The sequence below is a fragment of the Rhodnius prolixus genome, unplaced genomic scaffold (genome assembly GCF_049639745.1).
Source record: "Rhodnius prolixus isolate KJV_2025 unplaced genomic scaffold, Rpr scaffold_5, whole genome shotgun sequence".
NCBI classification, from domain to species: domain Eukaryota; kingdom Metazoa; phylum Arthropoda; class Insecta; order Hemiptera; family Reduviidae; genus Rhodnius; species Rhodnius prolixus.
Window position 1 is genome coordinate 23,878,082 of NW_027411624.1, and position 21,858 is coordinate 23,899,939.

At 34.2% G+C, this 21,858-nt stretch overlaps 2 protein-coding genes across 2 annotated transcripts in view; one reads left to right on the top strand and one right to left on the bottom strand.

Annotated features, from left to right (window-relative positions):
* qin (tudor domain-containing protein qin) overlaps window positions 1–21,858 on the bottom strand; it is a 224,230-nt gene that overhangs the window by 193,361 nt on the left and 9,011 nt on the right. The gene's annotated exons all lie outside the window — the stretch shown is intronic.
* The window catches only part of LOC141457991 (uncharacterized), an 89,835-nt gene that overhangs the window by 63,582 nt on the left and 4,395 nt on the right, over window positions 1–21,858 (top strand). The window contains exons 2-4 of the mRNA XM_074135427.1: window positions 11,348–11,678; window positions 14,285–14,564; window positions 20,348–20,719. Of these exons, the coding sequence (XP_073991528.1) occupies window positions 11,348–11,678; window positions 14,285–14,564; window positions 20,348–20,719 (983 nt within the window). The remainder of the gene's footprint in view (window positions 1–11,347; window positions 11,679–14,284; window positions 14,565–20,347; window positions 20,720–21,858) is intronic.

The following is a 21,858-nucleotide window of genomic DNA, read 5'->3' on the forward strand; positions in this document are numbered from 1 at the left end:
AATTGAGAAAATAAAATAGGTATGCGAGAAAAGGCGTGGCTGATTTAAAAAAAAAAAAACGTCAGAGCCAAGTTCAAATACGTAATGCACAAAAAACTATGACCTTGAACTTCTAAGTCACGACTTTTAAAAGATAAAAAATTGTTCTGACTTGCGACTATCATTTCATGTTCATGACATTCCCAACCAAATTGGTATGGCCCTAAAAATACGGATGTTACCAAAAACAGCACATAATCAAAAAAATTTTCAATTATAATATCCACTCTTATTAGAATAAAGAAAACTAACATTTGAAAAATGCATTCAATATCAATTTAATCTTGCAGTTGTCGACATTCTTTCAAATATGGAATGTTTGCATTTGCATCCATCAAATGCTCCGTGCACTCACTCAGGAAATAGAACTTCCGTAAAATGGCATTTCCGGTTCACCAATTTTCTAGAAAAATGGAATTTTTGTTTCACATTTAATCCTAATAATTGTTTAAGGAAATAAGTCTATAAAACAGAGCGAACTGACATTCTACCGGAATAACCCACCACCCCCTCCCCCAAAAGTGCCCTTATTCGAAGTAATACAGAAAAATGTTCCAAATAAAAGTTATAGAACTATTTGTGAGCTATCATTACATTAAGTTTGAAGGAAATCCAAGAAGCGGTTTTTGAGAAAAGCTTAAAAAAGTGAAAAATCCATTCAGTAAAGAGGTACTTCCGGTAGAGCTATTTGGACCAAAAATTTATTGTCACTTCCGCTGGTGGCAACTGAATGAAATATCAAATTTGAAGTCTCTAGGATATTCCGTTGCCGAGATATAGTGGATAAACTAACTGCAGTGTAGTAAAGTCAGTCCCAAACCTATGCCATTAAAGGCCGATGGGTTAGACAGAGCAAAATTAGTTGGAAAAAGAAGAGATTTCTAAGAATCACTGGATCTGTAACCCAACCAGCCTTAGCCGTGCTTTTTTAATTAAACTTTTCTCTCTTTTCTCTTTAACAAGCCGAATGCGATCGGTTATTGTCGGCTACTTTCGGTTCAACTGTCCATGATTTTTATTTGAAGATTATTATTTAACATTTAATATGCATACTCATATGACTTTTTTTTAAATTAATACTTATGTAGTTTGGTTTTCTTAAAAATTGTAATTTTTATTGTTTATTTAAGTTGCACAATGCACGTAACTAATTTTGGAAAAATCTAATGTGCACACTCACACGACTTTTTTTTAACTTTTATTTCTAACAAGCCGAATGCGATTGGTTTTTGTCGGTAATTTTCGGCTTAATTGACCATTATTAACTTTATTTAATATTTAATATCTATTATGCACACTTACGCGACTTAGTTTTTTTACTAATACGTCCATTATTACGTATAGTTAGGTTTCCTTTAAAACGAGAATTTTTACCGAACATTTGATCAATGTTACTCAGGCTCAAATTAACTTAGGGTTATCTTAAATATACGGTGATTTCGACACCATAATAGTTGCAGAAGTGCTGCCCTCGCGATGGTGATATTAATCTGGTTAAAGATTTAATGTTTTCAGTTTGTAATGATTTGTTAAAATTAAATTTAAATATGCAATGGAAATTTTAATTTGTTACTTAATTTTTACATTTTTAAACCTCAAGTTAATAAAATGTACTAAATGCAATAATCCTTCCTAATCTTCAGCCATTTAATCTAAGTTTAGCACATATTTTGTGACTACTGAAACGATTCGAGATTTAAAATTCCACCCTTAAGAGAGAATGTTTTCATTTTCTCGCCCAGTTGGCTACTCGCTATGCTCAGGTGAGCTAAAAATGGACAATGTGAGTGAAAAGTCACGAGTATACGAGGTGTGTTCAAAAAGTAACGGGAATTTTTAAATTTCGCGGGTTTGGAGAGTCTGATTGTAAATTTTTTTTTTATTATGTTGGTACACATGCCCCTGAAGTACGATAAAATTTTCAGTAATATTCATTGTTTACTTCTTAAGTGGCAGCCGTTAAGGTTAGACGTGTTTTTCGAGCTTGGCGATTTTTGTTTGTCAAAAAAAATGGATCAAAGAATTTGTATTCAATTTTGCGTAAAAAATGAAATAAAGTGTAATAAAGTGTGTGAAATGTTAATAAAGGCATATGGTGAGTCTGCTATGAGTAAAACAAGGATTTACGAGTGGTATAAGCGTTTCCAAGATGGCCGCGAAAACGTTGAAGATGACGAACGACCTGGACGTCCAAGCACATCAACAACCGATGAAAACGTGAAAAAAGTGAAAGAAATGGTTATGAACGATCGCCGAATCACAATCAGAGAAGTCGCTGATGATGTTGCCATATCAATTGGCTCATGCCATGAAATTTTTTCGGATGTTTTGGGTATGAAACGTGTGGCAGCAAAATTTGTTCCAAAATTGTTGAATTTCGAACAAAAACAGCGGAGAATGGAAGTTGCTCAAGAGTCACTCAATGAAGTCGACAACGATGCGGATCTACTGAAACGTGTTATAACAGGTGACGAAACATGGGTTTACGGATATGATGTCGAAACTAAGGCTCAATCGTCCCAGTGGAGGCATTCTGGATCGCCAGGACCGAAAAAGGCTCGACAAGTGCGGTCGAATGTGAAGGTTATGCTCACTGTGTTCTTCGATTTTAATGGCATAGTGCATCATGAATTCTTGCCACAAGGTCAAACAATCAATAAGGAGTACTACCTACAAGTTCAACGCCGTTTGCGTGAAGCAATCCGAAAAAAACGCCCGGATTTGTGGCAAAACAATTCATGGATTTTGCACCACGATAATGCACCTGCTCACACTTCATTGCTTGTTCGTGAATTTTTGGCCAAAAACAAAACTTTAACGATGCCCCAGCCTCCATATTTGCCAGACATGGCTCCATGTGACTTTTTTCTATTTCCAAACATAAAGAGAACATTAAAAGGCCGTCGTTTTACAAGCATAGATGACATTAAAAGCGAATCGCTGAAAGAGCTGAAAGCTATCACAAAGATCGAGTTTCAGAAGTGTTTCGAGGATTGGAAAAAGCGCTGGCACAAGTGTATTGTATGCGAAGGGGACTACTTTGAAGGCGATAATATTAATGTAGATGAATAAATAAATATTTTTTTCAAAAAACGAAAATTCCCGTTACTTTTTGAACACACCTCGTATACAACAGATGGACGGTATGTGAACCGCTGTTAAGATTGTTTGCACAAAACAATGCTTGATAAAGGTAAATCGCCAATAATGATGCAAAAGGTACAAGTGCATTACTCTATCTGGACTAATGCAATTCAAACCAGAATTGCGTCGCCGCATCGTATATGGTTAGCAACTGAAAGTGCGCGCAAAACGAGAGCCTAAGTGAATGGACATAATCTCTGATATTATCCTACACGCCTTCCTATAATAATCCCCTAAATATAATCCTATTTATAACAGTAAACTTTCTTGTGTAATGATCATAAAAAACAATTTTAAGTTTGAAAAGTAGACAGTTCGTGTTATGAAATGGAAATGCGTAGATTACTAAATAATAGTAACAAAAAAATGTACAAACATAATCCATTTATCTTCTGAGGCCAAACCAACTCACACAGACAGAAGTAAAAACCTCCTCCAAAAGCTTATCATAAATCAGAAATAGAAAGTCCATTTCTATTATTCTCTTAAAAATAGTTCCAAAACATCAACTAAAAGAAGATCTATTCCACGCTTTCCCGAGTTTATATTAACGTACAAATACTGGAAAATTCAAACTAAAAAAAAAGAGAAAAAAAGATGCTGTAAGAATCTCACATCTGTAATTCTAGGTTACCAACAGCAACTGAATCGAGGCTATAGTAAACCTTTCGCAACAATTTTCTAAACCAAATGAAAGTTAAAACATGTGTAAAATAAACCATCAACAATTCTGCGGAAAAACGAACTGTTCATGGTCATTATCTTTTTGTTTATAAATAAGTCCCATCTGATTTTGACGAAGTGTAGAAAACCCCACGATAATACATGACAATAAAATATTGATAAAAATCAATTAACTGGATTAAATGGTATGAGTAATATCAATTTACAGCGTATATTTATTAACATCCTATTACGATAAGGAATTTTATCTTTTATAGAATTTATTAACATCCTATTACGATAATACATGACAATAAAATATTAATAAAAATCAATTGACTGGATTAACTGGTATGAGTAATATCAATTTACAGCGTATATTTATTAACATCCTATTACGATAAGGAATTTTATCTTTTATAGAATTTATTAACATCCTATTACGATAATACATGACAATAAAATATTGATAAAAATCAATTGACTGGATTAACTGGTATGAGTAATATCAATTTACAGCGTATATTTATTAACATCCTATTACGATAATACATGACAATAAAATATTGATAAAAATCAATTGACTGGATTAACTGGTATGAGTAATATCAATTTACAGCGTATATTTATTAACATCCTATTACGATAATACATGACAATAAAATATTGATAAAAATCAATTGACTGGATTAACTGGTATGAGTAATATCAATTTACAGCGTATATTTATTAACATCCTATTACGATAAGGAATTTTATCTTTTATAGAATTTATTAACATCCTATTACGATAATACATGACAATAAAATATTAATAAAAATCAATTGACTGGATTAACTGGTATGAGTAATATCAATTTACAGCGTATATTTATTAACATCCTATTACGATAAGGAATTTTATCTTTTATAGAATTTATTAACATCCTATTACGATAATACATGACAATAAAATATTGATAAAAATCAATTAACTGGATTAACTGGTATGAGTAATATCAATTTACAGCGTATATTTATTAACATCCTATTACTTATGGCAGTGATGGTGAACCTAAGACCCGCGGGTCAGGCACAGGACCTGCGCAAGCTTTTTCACTGACCCACAATTGCTAGGCAACCATTTTGTTTTTTTAAAGCGGGTTGATTTATTTTCTGATTGTGTGGATAATTTATATTCTATCTGTATTTTTGTTTCAATCACGCATTGACACAAAAGCAATTTAAATGCTATCCATAACCTTTAGTTTGATCATTACAGTTCTAAAACGCAAATGATGACAAATGCTTTTGTAGTATTTGAAATAAAGCAAAAGTGTTTACAAAATATCAATTAAAATGAGTAATTTTACTCCTATTTCGTTTATTAAAAAAAAATCAACAATCCAAAGCAAATAACCATATTTTCGATTTTTCTTCAGATAAAACACACTTTTGTAAGGTTTTGTTCAGTTATGTTTGTAAAAAAAGAGACTTCCATAGCACTTGTTTCGTCCTGTTTTACTCGTTAAGCTAACTGAATTTTAAAAATGTTTAGTTTTGTAAATATTCAGTTTAAAATATTTGAACTTAACTCTTGTGCAAATGGGCATTAGTGACCCAAGAGCTAGTACTAAAACAAAAAATGAACAAATTTGACCCACGTCTCAAAAAGGTTCGCCATCCCTGACTTATGGTAAGGAAAATTATTGTAATCATGTAATAATAATAATAATAATAATAAAAAGGGAAGGGATTAGCTATGAGGTTAGCATACTGGACTCCCACGCGGAGGTCCCGGGTTCGAATCCAGCAGCTGACCCTTAGATTTTCTCTTCCTAGGAGCTTCTTACAGCTCACTGTCCGGTGATGGACAGTGTTGTCTGTAACGAGAGAACACTGTCCGGAGGCCGGCAGTGCACTGGAAAAAGCTCCGGGCGCTAATGACCTCAGCTGTTGATGCGCAAAAAAAAAAAAAAAAAAAATAATAATAAAAAGGGAAGGGATTAGCTATGAGGTTAGCATACTGGACTCCCACGCGGAGGTCCCGGGTTCGAATCCAGCAGCTGACCCTTAGATTTTCTCTTCCTAGGAGCTTCTTACAGCTCACTGTCCGGTGATGGACAGTGTTGTCTGTAACGAGAGAACACTGTCCGGAGGCCGGCAGTGCACTGGAAAAAGCTCCGGGCGCCAATAACCTCAGCTGTTGATGCGCCAAAAAAAAAAAAAATAAAATAATAATAATAAAACAAACAAGAGTTTAGGAGTGCCTAAACAGCCAGGACAGAAGACATACAAACTTCTAAAGTTCAACAATGTAAAACAAATAATAATTGTTAATAAGTAAAATCATGTGTTCTTTAAAGCTGTACAAAACAAACAAACAGTCTGGTTGCACAAATCCGTGAGAAAGTAAGTCCTTCATGTGACAACACAGAACACTAAACAAATAAACAAACATAACTTTTGCAGTCTGGTTTAGCTAGCATTTAAAGTAAAACCCTTCTTCATTACAAACAACTTTACATTCACTTACCAACATCCGTACGCGCGTTCAAACAGCCTTGTAAATAATTAATTAATTGTAAACCCATTCAATTAAACCGTTTAATTTTAATACCTTATTGGAATGCAAAATTAATGTCAAAATATGTCACAAAAATGGATCGTTAAGATACTGTTCCAGCCAGTACCACCCAGTCTTTAAAGAGTTAATCCCCAATTAACTATTATATTTGTGTAAAAATAATTGTTTTTATAGTACGATGAGCGTAGAAAACTCAGTAATTTAATGCTTAATAGGAAATAAGTATACATTACACAGTGATGAGAACTGACATCCTACCGAACTAACCCACCACCCCCTCCCCCCAAAGTGCCCTTAATCGAAGTATTACAGAGAAATGTTTCGAATAAAAGTTATAGAGCTACTTGTGAGCTATAATTATTCCAAGTTTGGAGAAAATCCAAGAAGCGCTTTTTGAAAAAACCTTAAAAAAATTGAAAAATCTATTCAGTAAAGTGGTACTTCCGGTGGAGCTATTTTGATCAAAAATTTATTATCGCTTCCGCTGGTGGCCACTGAATGAAATATCAAATTTGAAGTCTCTAGGATATTCCGTTCCCGAGATATAGTGGATAAACTAACTGCAGAGCAGTAAAGTCAGTCCCAAACCTATGCCATTAAAGACCGATGGGTTAGACAGGGCAAAATTAATTGGAAAAAAGAAGAGATTTCTAAGAATCACTGGATCTGTAACCCAACCTGCCTTAGCCGTGCTTTTTTAATTAAACTTTTCTCTCTTTTCTCTTTAACTAGCCGAATGTGATCGGTTATTGTCGGCAATTTTCGGCTCAGTTACCCAGTTTATTAACTTTATATGCATGGCTAATCTGCATGCCCAGAAGGCCAAAAAAAAAAAAAAAAAAAAAAAAAAAAAAAAAAAAAAAAACTATATGCACACTCACAAGACTTTCCATTACTATTTCTAACAAGCCGAATGTTATCGGTTAATTTCGACAATTTTCGGCTCCACTGTCCTTGATTACTTGATTATTAACTTATTTCCAATTTATAATATTTAGCATCTATCACGCACACTCACACGACATTTTTTCTATTATTTTCAAAACTTTTAGCCCACAAATTTTCAATACATTTTAAAAATAAAATTATGCAGCAGCTTAGTACCAACTTTACAATATATCCTAAATGGAGTTCTTAAAGTTTCTAAAAAATAATAAATAATAAATTTTAACGGAGTAAAAAACAAATATAAGTACCCTTTTACAATTTAAAAAAGGGTGTAAAATTATTATTATTTTTGTTACATTTTGAAACTTGATAAATAAATAAAAAAATCTAAAGTCTAAACTAGGGATGAGCAACACGCGGCCCGTCAAGCATTTCTAAAATTGAATTTATTTTATCGACTTTCTCCCATCAATATATTGTTATAAAATTAATTATAATAAAATGGTAGTACATACTAAACCGAAATATTTTTTTATGGCGAGTTACTTGTCGACGACGTTTTTAAACATTAAATACGAACGCGCCGCGTCTGCGCGATTTTTTTGTGACGTGATACACACTTGTCGGTGACTTTTTCAAACATGCAATACGGACGTTTCGTAAATTATTAGTAAGAGTTAATCTATGTGCGGCCCGCAAAAAAAATTTAAATTTAAATTGGCCCATTGATTAAAAAGGTTGCTCACCCCTGGTCTAAACTATGAATCCTGTAATTTTAGTGTTAAAAATAATAAGAAATATCTTTTAAAAAATAAAGAGAAATCAGTACATGTTGACAGATACAAGGAATAAGGTACAAAACTGAGCGACAATACTGCCGGAATAGTAAAAATTACGTTTTGGTGGTAAGACTGTAAGATTGTAGAGCTTCACAATAACTGTTAAAAACATTAAGGAAAAAAATGCATTTTCTGGGAAAGAACATACTGAGACTATTTTCCTATTCATACGAGGGTCGTTTGAAAAGTCCGTGCAAAGTCAGCGAGATAGCACCACTGGCGCGTATCGAGGTTATGTTTAGTTAGTAGCATCTCTTGGAAGAACACACACCAAGTTTCAGCCAGATCGGTCTATTTCTTTGTGTTTGGCATTCGTTTGAATCGAGGAAGTCGAGTGATTTTCAAAAAATGGACGAAAAAGAATTTTGTGTGTTGATTAAACACTACTTTATGAAAGGCAAAACGCCTCAGGAGACTAAAGAGAAGCTTGATAAACATTATGGTGACTCTGCACCTTCGATTAGAACAGTTTATAAGTGGTTTCAAAATTTTCGGAGTGGCCATATGGGCACAAGTGACGTTGAACGTTCTGGACGCCCTGTTGAGGTTACTACTCCAGAAATCATTGATAAAATCCATGATATGGTGATGGATGACAGAAGAGTGAAGGTGCGTGAGACTGCTAGTGCTGTGGGCATCTCGAATGAACGGGTACATAATATTTTGCATCAACATTTGGACATGACAAAGCTATCCGCAAGATGGGTGCCGCGATTGCTCACGCTTGACCAAAAACGAAATCGTGTGAAGTGTTGCAAGGACGGTTTGCAGCTGTTCCAGAAGAATCCGCAGGACTTAAAGCGTCGTTTCGTCACTGTGGATGAAACATGGATACATCACTACACTCCTGAGACCAAAGAACAATCTAAACAATGGGTTACCAAGGGGGAATCTGCGCCAAAAAAGGCGAAGACCGTTCCTTCGGCCGGAAAGATTATGGCGACTGTCTTTTGGTATTCGCAAGGAATAATCCTCATCGACTATCTGGAAAAGGGTAAAACTATTACAGGTGCATATTATTCATCGTTATTGGACCGTTTGAAAACCGAGCTGCAAGAAAAACGCCCACGATTGGCCCACAAAAAAGTCCTTTTCCATCACGACAACGCACCAGCTCACACCTCAGCAGTTGTGGTCGTAAAATTAATGGAAATAGGGTTCCAACTCGTTTCACATCCCCCCTATACTCCAGACTTGGCTCCCTCGGACTACTATTTGTTCCCCAATATGAAGAAATGGCTGGCGGGAAAAAGATTTTATTCAAACGAGGAGGTGATTGCAGAAACGAATGGCTATTTTTCAGACTTGGACAAATCCTATTATTCGGAAGGGATCAACAAACTAGAGTAGCGTTGGACGAAGTGTATAAACCTAAAAGGAGACTATGTTGAAAAATAAAAAAGGTTTACCCCCAAAAATTAATAGTTTTTATTTTTGCACGGACTTTTCAAACGACCCTCGTATGTTTCTGGTGTAAACTTTTCCAAAATACTTACAATAAGAATAGAAATTAATTAGAGTTATTGTTTCAAAAAACAAACTTAGTACGAAGATTCTGCAAGTTAGAGGACTGTGTTTCACAAGAAAATGGTTTCATAATAATAAAATTATTACATTCGTAATTTTTTTATTATTATTATTGCTGCTATCATCTTTGTTTTTATTTTGGAGTAACTATTGTTTCATTGTTATTAATATAAAACAAAAAAGTTGCATTAAAAGAGTATAAACTTATATAACGAATGGTGGAGCATTGTTAATAATAAAAACTGCTTGTCACATTGTGGAGCGTATGGAAATATAGTTCAGTGTATTAATTAAAAACAATGTTTAAGATATATAATTAAAATGAGGACACAAAGAGATAGGGACGCTTCTCTTGTAAGCTGGGTCAGATCTGGTGGTTGGCGGAAGGGATACCTGTAGAAAGTTAGGCAGAATTAGGTATCCAGGAAGTATAGCTTCTTGGCAGACTACTCAATTACATGTGTCACCTTCTTTTTAAGAATTCTGTCATGTTTAATGCTAAACTTTAATAAACAAATCTGAAATGGTTCGTTGTTATTTTTGACGGTAAATAAGACATTAAAAAGTAACGGTTAAATATTCCGTGAAGTTAAGTATTAATTATTATAAAATTTCCTGTTGTAACAGGTCATTTAATAGTACCAGAAACTTTGCAACAAGACAAGAAATGAAGTGTTTCGATTTAGTGACCCTTTAGCAAACAATTTGGGGAGCTGGTCTAAAACTAAAATTACATTTACTTTGCTACACATTCAAGTATTAAATAACGAGACTGATGCTGCTACAGTAGAACTATGCATGCGCCAAATCCTAACGACCGACCGCTGTGCAGCGTAAAGCCTTCACTTTCGATTGCAGAGCGTCTCACGTGTTTGTAGAAAAATCTGTCTGACCGGGACCCGTCGATTGTGTAAGAGGTGTTAGTTTCGTTTTGCCGAAAACATGATACTACACATGTAGTAGAGCAACGAATTGTCGTGAAATTTCACATCAAAACTTGATAAAACCGCTACTGAAACTTATCTTTTATTAAAAGAAGTTTATGGCGATGAATGTTTATCATGTGCGCGAGTTTTTGAGTGGTTCAAGCTCAACTCCGTGAAAGAGTAAGGCAAAAAACGACCCGATTTGTGGAAGAACAAGTCACGGGGTTCTCCATCAAGACAACGCGCCGGCTCACGCTGCATTGTCTGTCAAGACGTTTCTAGCCAAGTACAATATCCCAGTTTTAGGCCTCATCCGCCTTATTCGCTTGACCTGGCTCCATGTGACTTTTATCTGTTCCCCTAAGTCAAATCTGCATTAAAAGGAACACGATCTCGGTCCGTTGAAGCTGTGAAAGAAAAAGCTGCACGTGTCATACAGGAGCTCACAGAAAAAGACTTTCAGCACTGTTTTGAACAATGGTAAATTCGCATGGAGCGTTGTAGGGATAGGGGAGGGGTGTATATTGAAGGTGATAATAACTAAATATGTATAAATTTAAAATAAAATGTTTTACAGCAATAGTCTCGTTATTTAATAGCCACACCTCGTACAATGTTTTTTAATTACTTTAAATAATACAAATTTCTGATCCAATGAAATTCAAAAACAAAGGCTCTGCATTAGAAATGCCGTTTAATTCAACGGAAATTTATCATTTTCACATTACACTAACCAGTAAAATTTCCATGTTCAGGTCTATGGACTAGCGCCACAACAATCCGAGTAAACAATGACGGTACAACTGGCTCCAGAGTAAGCATCATCAACACCAACAACAGTTCCCAACTCTTGCCAGCTAGAGAACGTTTAAAACGTCTAATACCATACATGACATTCTATCTATCACCTGCGGGTGGCCAGCATAGAACGCTCCAGAACAGGCCCGCCGTGTTGGCAGTACCGGCTAAAGATGGTTACTTACAATTTCCACAACAATCGCCGCCACCAGCACCGCCTCCCTTTCTGGTACCCGTAGTAGTTCAACCGCAACCATATCATAGACAACCGCTCGCTCATTATCCAAGGTATTTATCTTTAATTTTATTTTACTATTATTTAGCAGAATTTGTGATTTATATTAGAAAAATAATTCATAAGTTAAAATTATAATATTATAAGGAGAGATTAGAACAAAATTTATAAATTACTGTTCATTATTTTTGGTGACTGATTCATTGTTTCAATTAGGATGTAAAATAAATGCCAATTTCAATCATATTTTGTCTTTTTTGATGTGTCGAGCTTTCAACCTAGGGACTAGGTTATTGCTAATAGGTTGTTAACTGTTAATAAATTGGCTTTTATTTTTTTTATTATTATTTTTTTTTTTTAGCGCATCAACAGCTGAGGTTATTAGCGCTCGGAGCTTTTTCCAGTGCACTGCCGGCCTCCGGACAGTGTTCTCTCGTTACAGACAACACTGTCCATCACCGGACAGTGAGCTGTAAGAAGCTCCTAGGAAGAGAAAATCTAAGGGTCAGCTACTGAATTCGAACCCGGGACCTCCGCGTGGGAGTCCAGTATGCTAACCTCATAGCTAATCCCTTCCCTCTTTTATTTTTGTATCCTATTGAAAATTAATCAAGTTCATCGATTTTTTAACAACTCTCAACTTTGACGAAAAATTGTTTCGATGTCGAAATATTATTAAGAAAAATCCTCTATTTGACTGGTACTAAGCTAAAGAATTAATTGATCTTTCAAAACTGAATCTAATAAATTTTCAACTTTACAAAAAATAAAAGAAAAAAGAAATTCTAACCAAGTACGTTATCTGGGACTGGGACTCCTCCTTAGAAAACGACTAACATGCAAATATGAGGCTCTAACGAATTGACTTCAACCAGGGATACAAAATGTTAAAAATCTATTCGAAAAATGTTTAAAACTGTCTCTAAAGACAAAAGAACATAGTAAAAAGTAATAGTAAAGTAATTGCCTATTTTTTCAGGCGGGCTTTACGTCCAACTACCACTTAGGTGTCGTGGACGGAGGCGACTAGCAAACATACTTTACTGTAAATTTCTTTTATTAACCATTAAATAAAATCCAAGACCTAGACCGGGAATCGAACCCAGTACCACAATACATATTAGCTTTACAGGTCTCGCCTCTAACCGCTCGGCTACCGTGGCGCCTCAAAAGAACACAGTATAATGCCCATCTAGTTCCATCATGGACATAAACAGTCCAATATTGATCGACTTCAAGACGTACAGTTAAAAATTCTATGTAACACAATAGTTGAGGCTTTTTCTTTATGGTCTTTAATCACACCATATACTCAGAACTAAATATTCCTCTCGTTTCTCAAGAAGTCAAATCTTGGCTACATACAACTTCACTAAAAACTAAACAATCACTACAATCCTCTCTAAATCGCAAAATATCCACCAGAACACTACCTTAAAATCCTTAACGCAAAAATTACAGCAACGGGTTCCAAGCGACCATATAAGCCGATCTCCTAAGGTGGTTCCTGTTTTCGGCTAGCCATTTTAGAGACCTAACGGTTACCATCACTGGATAGATGGTCGTTCACTTCACTTATGTCTCTAGATGCACTTTTGTGTTTACGTACGATATTTACCATACATAAGAAGTCTGTAAATTAAGTAATGAGACTGATTTTTTTAAAGTTTTTTATTAAAAAAGAATTACAATTCTATATAGTCACCTTCAAAATAACTTCCTTCTGAAGTCACACAGCGCTGGAGACGTTTCTTCCACTCCTCATAGCAGTGCTCGAACTCCGATACTGGAATAGCCTTCAGCTGGTCGGTTACAGTTTTCGACTGTCCCAAAATGAGTTCCCTTGAGGTGATTTTTCAACTTTGGGAAGAGAAAAAAGTCACAAGGACTCAAGTCAGGCGAATAAGGAGGCTGGAGGAGCCACAGGAATGTTTTTACTGGCCAAAAACTCGTTTATTGAAATTGCTGTGTGACAAGGAGCATTATCGTGATGCAACAACACCCACTTGTTCTTGATGTTTGGTCTCACCACGAATGACCCTTTTATCGAAGTTTTTCAAGAACCTCTCGGTAAAAGTGTTGATTGACCGTTTGACCTTGAGGTAGAAACTCTTTGTGGACGATTCCGTGGATATTGAAAAAACAAATCAGCATGCATTTGATCTTCGACTTCGCCATCCTTGCTTTTTTGGGCCTTGGAGAGGTTGAAGTGAAGCTCTGGCGCTTGGTTTCTGGGTCGCACTCAAACACCCTAGACTCGTCACCAGTAATGACACGTTCCAGAAAATGGGGGAACTCATTTTGGGACAGTCGAAAACATTTTAACGGATGTAACCGACCAGCTGAAGGCTATTCCAGTATCGGAGTTCGAGCACTGCTATGAGGAGTGGAAGAAACGTCTCCAGCGCTGTGTGGCTTCAGAAGTTATTTTGAAGGCGACAATATAGAATTGTAATTCTTTTTGAGTATAAAAATTTTTAAAAATCAGTCTCATTACTTAATTTACAGACCTCGCATTTGCACTATTCCTTAAATCTCTCATCATATCCTTTGCTTGTAGTACATGAACATTTTACTACATAAGTCCTAGATGCAATACATCTCACCTTGTAGTTGACTAAAAACTTACGATTAATATATTATCTATAACGATTTTCAGATATTTATTCCAACAACCATCACCGTTGACAAAAATGATCACACAAAATTATCTAGCAATCGCTAAACAACAGCAGATTGGCAACAATGGTCTTAGCGGAAGAGGACAATCCAGAGGGAACTCCTATTCCCCACAGTACAAACATTCAGCCGTGGATCATACTATCTACAAACAACAACCACTATATAATGAGCCACCACCAGCGCAAATATTATACAAACAACAAGAGCAACAAGAACCAATAAATTACAAACAACAACAACAACAACAACATGTAAAGGTATTAAGTATTTCGATTTAATTTTTAACAAAGAATTAAAACTGTCCGGTAGGACAGTTGTATAAGGGTTGATCGTCAAAAACTGCACGAAAAAGCGTAACGTTGAAAAACACCCAACTTTGACAATTTTTTTCTCTTTTTCTATAAAAGATAAAATTCCCAAATTTTCTTTAAATTACAGGGCAAACCCTCCTTTATAGCTGCAATTTTTTTGCAACAACCCAGATCTAATAGGTTTCGAGAAAAAAGTTGCCGAAAATGAGCAAAAACGGCTTTTTCAAAAATTGTTGTTGTTCTTGTTCTTCTTCTTCTTCTTCTTGTTGTTGTTACCTTTTTTGTAAACTACGTAGCGCCTAAACGCGGGAACCGATTTTCATGAATGAGGTGTCATTCGATTCGGAATTTTATGTAGATGTGCCTTTTGGGGGTCTCGACGCTGTACATCGCATAGGAGAGGAGTTAGCCCCCTTTATGTAAGGCCCCCTCCAAAATTATTATTACTAATTATTCTGTAAATCTTAGCCCGATTTTGAAATAATTTGGTAGGATGATAGAGTTAGGGCTCCCCTACGTAACATTAAAGCGGCGATCAGCTCTTACACTTGTTAAGGGAAAGTATAGCAATCGTTTCAAATTATCGACACGAGAACCGATTGTCATGAATGAAGTGTCATTCGAATTGAAATTTTTTACAGATTTGCACTTTAAAAGTCTGAACGCTGTGCCTCATAAAGAGGGGAGTTTGCCCCACCCAAGTAAGGCCCTTTCTAAAACTATTATTACCAATATTTCTGTAACGCTTTGTCCGATTTTGATAAAATTTAGCACGAATAAGTGGTTAAAGCTCCTCTACGTTGCTGATGCTCTTGCACCTACTAAGAGGAAGTACTGCAATCGTTAAAATTATCAATGGGTGAACCTATTTACATTAATGAATAGTCGTTCGATTCAAAATCTTTGCCTTTTAGGGAGAAGTACTGTAATCGCAGTTTATTTTTCTTACTCCTCTTAAGAGGAAGTACTGAAATCGCAGTTTAATTTTGCTTTTTACGTACAAATACCTTCCTATTTTATTCAAAACGCTTTCTCAAAAAAATTGTTATTGAGGATGGCAACTATAATCATTCTTTAAAAAGATCTCTCCAATGGTAGTTACGGTTCCGACTTAACACCTTATCAGGTTATAATGATAGAATTGCTTATTCTAAATTTTAAAAAAATCTGTGAAGCAGATAAGTAACTTTGTAAAATAGACAAAAATGAAAATCTATCCAAAAGGTACAAAAATCTCTTTAACAAAAACTTACAGTTTAAATTGTTAAGTATAAGGGTTGATTAAACGCCAAAAGGTACACAAATCAGCTAGTACCCAACATTTCATTCATGCTTAGCTGATATAATTTAAGTAATTTTGCTGCATTAACTTTTTCTTCACATTTTTTTAGAAATTATTAGATGTCACAGACCCTTATGCTGGCCAGATCATAATATTATTTTGTTATAATTATGATAAAATGTATATTATATCTTCGTTTTTAAATAGGTACTTTATTTTAACTCCATTTCAAATTATTCTTCAAATTTCTCTTTAACATGCCCTTTATTCTTAGTAGTCACATATACATTCATGTTAAAGTAGAGAAAAACAAAGTTAGAGTCAGCTACTGTTTAAATTTGAATCACGGATTTAACAGAATATTTCAGTCTTGAATTCGTCTTACCGAAATATTCGTGAGCACAAATAACACACAGTTAATAACAAGTAGATTATTCAACAATAATTATTCATTTCTCAATTGTAATTTAATTTAGGCCCCCTAATTTTACTTATAGTAAAATACTGGAATAATTAGCTGTCCTAAAAATATGCATATCTTATTTATTATATATTACATATATTCAACATTGTGAGAAGAACAGCTACATTGAGAGTGTAATTGAAGAAAACTATTAAAACTGTCCGGTAGGACAGTTGTATAAGGGTTGACCATCAAAAACTGCACGAAAAAGTGTAACGTTGAAAAACACCCAACTTTGACAATTTTTTTCTATTTTTCTATAAAAGATAAAATTCCCAAATTTTCTTTATAATATAGGGCAAATCCTCCTTTATAAATGTAATTTTTTTTCAACCACCTAGATCTAATAGGTTTCGAGAAAAAAGTTGCCGAAAATGAGCAAAAACGGCTTTTTCAAAAAATGTTCTTGTTCTTGTTCTTCTTCTTCTTCTTCTTCTTGTTGTTACCTTTTTTGTAAACAACGTAGCGCCTAAACGCGTGAACCGATTTTCATGAATGAGGTGTCATTCGATTCGGAATTTTATGTAGATGTGCCTTTTGGGGGTCTCGGCCCTGTACATTGAATGGGAGAGGAGTTAGCCCCCTTTATGTAATGCCCCCTCCAAAATTATTATTACTAATTACTCTGTAAATCTTGGCCCGATTTTGATAAAATTTGGTAGGATGATAGGGTTAGGGCTCCCCTACCTAACAATAAAGCGACGATCTGCTCTTACACTTGTTAAGGGGAAGTATAGCAATCGTTTCAAATTATCGACACGTGAACCGATTTTCATGAATGAAGTGTCATTCGAATCGAAATTTTGTACAGATTTGTACTTTAAAAGTCTCGACGCTATGCCTCATAAGGAGGGGAGTTCGCCCCACCCAAATAAGGCCCTTTCTGAAACTATTATTACCAATATTTCTACAAAGCTTAGTCCGATTTTGATAAAATTTAGCACGAAGAAGTGATTAAAGCTCCTCTATGTGGCTGTGAAGTGCCATCATGCTCTTACACCTACTAAGAGGAAGTACTGCAATCGTTAAAATTATCAATGAGTGAACCGATTTACATCAATGAATTGTCGTTCGATTCAAAATCTTTGCCTTTTAGGGAGAAGTACTGTAATCGCAGTTTATTTTTCTTGCTCCTCTTAAAAGGAAGTACTGAAATCGCAGTTTAATTTTGCTATTTACGTACAAATACCTTCCTATTTTATTCAAAACGCTTTCTCAAAAAAATGGTTATTGAGGATGGTTTGGGGACCGTAACTATAATCATTCTTTAAAAAGATCTCTCCAGTGGTAGTTACGGTTCCGATTTAACACCTTATCAGGTTATAATGATAGAATACCTTATTCCAAATTTTAAAAAATCTGTAAAGCAGACGTAACTTTGCAAATAGACAAAAAGGAAAATCTATCCAAAAGGTACAAAAATCTCCTTAACAAAAACTTACAGTTTTAAAAGTTAAGTATAAGGGTTTATTAAACGCCAAAAGGTACACAAATCAGCAGTTCCCAACATTTCATTAATACTTCATTGATATAATTTAAGTAATTTTACTGCATTAACTTTTCCTTCACATTTTTTAGAATTTATTAGATGTCACAGACCCTTATGCTGGCCATTTTCGTCTACAAAATATTTACTCAAGTAGCACACCATTTAACTTAGATTGACTGTAATATCTATTTATCTATAATAATCAAACTATTAATCACAGGTGAAAAAGAAAACGTTATAAAAAATATAAAAAAAATAAGAGGCTAAAAAATTCATAAACTTTTTTTACATCAATAATTTTATGCATTTATTTTTATTTTTAAATAAAAATCATTGGTTTAAGTTCATTCTTCGATTAAAGTAATTGTTATTTTATGTTGTAGTCAAACGTTTGTAATAATAAGTAATAAATAATCTGGCTTTATCGCAAATAATATAGTTTTCTTCAATTACATTCTCAATCTAGGTGTTCTTCCCACAATGTTATATATATGTAATATAAAATAAAGAAAATAAAGATATGCATATTTTTAGGACAGCTAATTATTCCAGTATTTTACCATAAGTAAAATTAGGGGGACTAAATTAAATTACAATTGAGAAATGAGTAAATATTGTTGAATAATCTACTTGTTATTAAATGTATGTTATTTGTGCTCACGAATATTTCGGTAAGACGAATTTAAGACTGAAATATTGTTTTGAATCCTCCGTGATTGAAATTTAAAAAGTGGCCGACTCTAACTTTGTTTTTTTCTACTTTAACATGCATGTATATGTGACTACTCAGAATAATTCATCACTCATTTTATCATAATTATAATAAAAAAATATTATGAATGAACTGGCCAGCATAAGGGTCTGTGACATCTAATAAATTCTAAAAAATGTGAAGGAAAAGTTAATGCAGTAAAATTACTTAAATTATATCAATGAAGTATTAATGAAATGTTGGGAACTGCTGATTTGTGTACCTTTTGGCGTTTAATAAACCCTTATACTTAACTTTTAAAACTGTAAGTTTTTGTTAATATTATTTGCGATAAAGCCAGATAATTATTACCTATTATTATAAACGTTTGACTACTACATAAAATAACAATTACTTTAATCGAAGAATGAACTTAAACCGACGATTTAAAAAAATAAATAAAATAAAATAAATAAATAAAATAAACAAAATCATTGATGTATGTTGATATAAGCATTTTTTAAAAAAAAGTTTTGAATTTTTTAGCCTCATAATTTTTTTTTATTTTTTATAACGTTTTTCTTTTTCACCTGTAATTAATAGTTTGATTATTATAAATAACTAGATATAACAGTCAATCTACAGTGCTACTTGAACAAATATTTTGTAGATGAAAAGGGCCAGCATAAGGGTCTGTGACATCTAATAATTTCTAAAAAAATGTGAAGAAAAAGTTAATGCAGCAAAATTACTTAAATTATATCAGCTAAGCATGAATGAAATGTTGGGTACTAGCTGATTTGTGTACCTTTTGGCGTTTAATCAACCCTTATACTTAACAATTTAAACTGTAAGTTTTTGTTAAAGAGATTTATTTAAATAAGCTGCAGGAATTTTGAATATTTTTTGTTTTGTTTTCAAGCCAAATTCTGGGATATTGAGAACATTATTGAGCTAAGTTACAGAACAAAAAAGGACAAATAATTCTAGGAAAGGGATTAGCTATGAGGTTAGCATACTGGACTCCCACGCGGAGGTCCCGGGTTCGAATCCAGCAGCTGACCCTTAGATTTTCTCTTCCTAGGAGCTTCTTACAGCTCACTGTCCGGTGATGGACAGTGTTGTTTGTTACGAGAGAACACTGTCCGGAGGCCGGCAGTGCACTGGAAAAAGCTCCGGGCGCCAATAACCTAAGCTGTTGATGCGCCAAAAAAAAAAAAAGTAATTCTACAAAAATTTCTAGGCAACTTAGTAAATATTAAAAAAAGAGTTAACAGTTAACAGATTCAATCTTGCCAAACAATATAAGTAATTCAACAATTATTGAGAAATCCTTAAAATTGAACAGTAATAAATGACCTAAATTATAATTGCCTTCAATTTTCAGTAAAATTAGATCAATTCTGTTGCAATAAAACATTTTTTATGTGTTTATTGCACTTCAGTTGCCACATTATTTTACTCTTGGAAGATCACTTTACAGCATGGACGTGCTCAGAGTCTGGATTAGAGAGAACAATTCTAATAATTGAATCCATTAGTTGTCACCATATCCGGTAGCAGCAAAAATCATTAAATAAAACAGTCCTTTTATGTAATCTTCAACCAAAAATCTCGGTAATATTTAAGTTAGGCAGGGGGAAAAATGACCAAAATAAAAATTCACTTTACTGCTAAAGTAAAATCTTTGTTAAATTACAAAAGTTGTTCAGTAAAATTGAATTGACAATTTTCCAATATGGTGGAATGGTTTTGAGACAAACAAAAAAGAATTATTCATATAATTAGAAAATCATTTTTACAGATCCAAGAGCCAATAGCGTACGACGATCAACAGATAGTGGAAGAAGATGGTATTATCTATAAGACACAACATGATGAACTATATAAGAGTGTTATCCCAGAACAACCAATTCAACAGCAACAACAACAACAGCCAACCAAAGTATTACCACAAATCCAACCAGACATCTTGAATCAATACAAAGTACAAGATGCAATATTACCACCTTTGCAATACAAAAAACTGATACCACCACCAGAAACATCTAAACAATACTATATACTAAGAAGGCCAACGTCTTTACACCTGCAACATCAACAAGAACCCCCACCACAACAACAGTATAATAATAAGGGAGGTCAGGATGATTCAGTTACCATTACACAAAGTCAGGTAATGTGTTATATGTATATCCTTAATACCGAAATTAATTTTTGTTTAATTTTTTCTTCTCTCAAGCTCCTTTGACTTCTTCAATTGACTAAGCTGCTTATTAACTCAAAATATAATTCTGGCACCCACCTAAGAGTTGGATATTGCAATTATGAATAAATACATGGGCATTTATAAGTACATATTAAGAGGGACAGGTGTACAGCACTTCTCATTGGGTGCGTTCCACTAAGCGCTCACAATGATCAAAATGTACCTTCAGCCGTTCCACTTGACGACCGCGGTCATAGTGGTCGTGGCGAAAACGTCACTAATGACGTCATTATTTTCGCTCACGCGTAGCTCAAAACGCCCCACCTTAAGAGCTGGGTCGAAGTGGGCGTTCAGAAATTTGGCGCAATTTTTAAAAGCAAAGATGGCGACCGAAAAAATTATATCAGGTAAATGAAAGTATTGTCTCATGTAAATAATTGAATGTGTTTCTCGAAAGTCTAAAAAAAAAATAATAAAATGAAAAATTACTTATCCCTTTACATACTAAATCACTGAATAACGACCAATTACACTTCGATAGTTAATAATACGTGGTCTAAGTTTTCGCTTTTCACTATTGCGATTTTGTAAAATTGCATTCCACTCTTCATCGGAACTAGATGAAGAACTTTCTAAAGCATTATTACGTTGCATTAATAAATATCCTACTGTTGCCACAAAAGATATTTTAATTTTATTTAAACGTAAATTTTATAAATACTCCACGAAAATGTAATATAAAAATAGAATTTCATATATATATTCTTTTAATATAAGTCAACTTTACCAATAATTAATAAAGTTTATTATAACTGCTTATAAACGGGGTTAAAATTAAAAAACAACCTCTTCAAGCTTCTGACTTATTTTCGAGGTCGCCATTTGTAATGTTTACATGAACTGTTAAAACGCCCCATAGTCCATTCCACTTGGGTTTTCGATTGTAACACTCGCAAGTAAGTGGAACGGGCAAAACCGCGGTCGTGAGCGTTTAGTGGAACGTACCCATTAAGGGTTCTTAGTAGCGAAAGGAATTATGGGGCCAGTAATGGCTCCATTGTACTTCTCTTTCAATGAGACTTGAGCTGGGAAAACTGTCGAAGCAG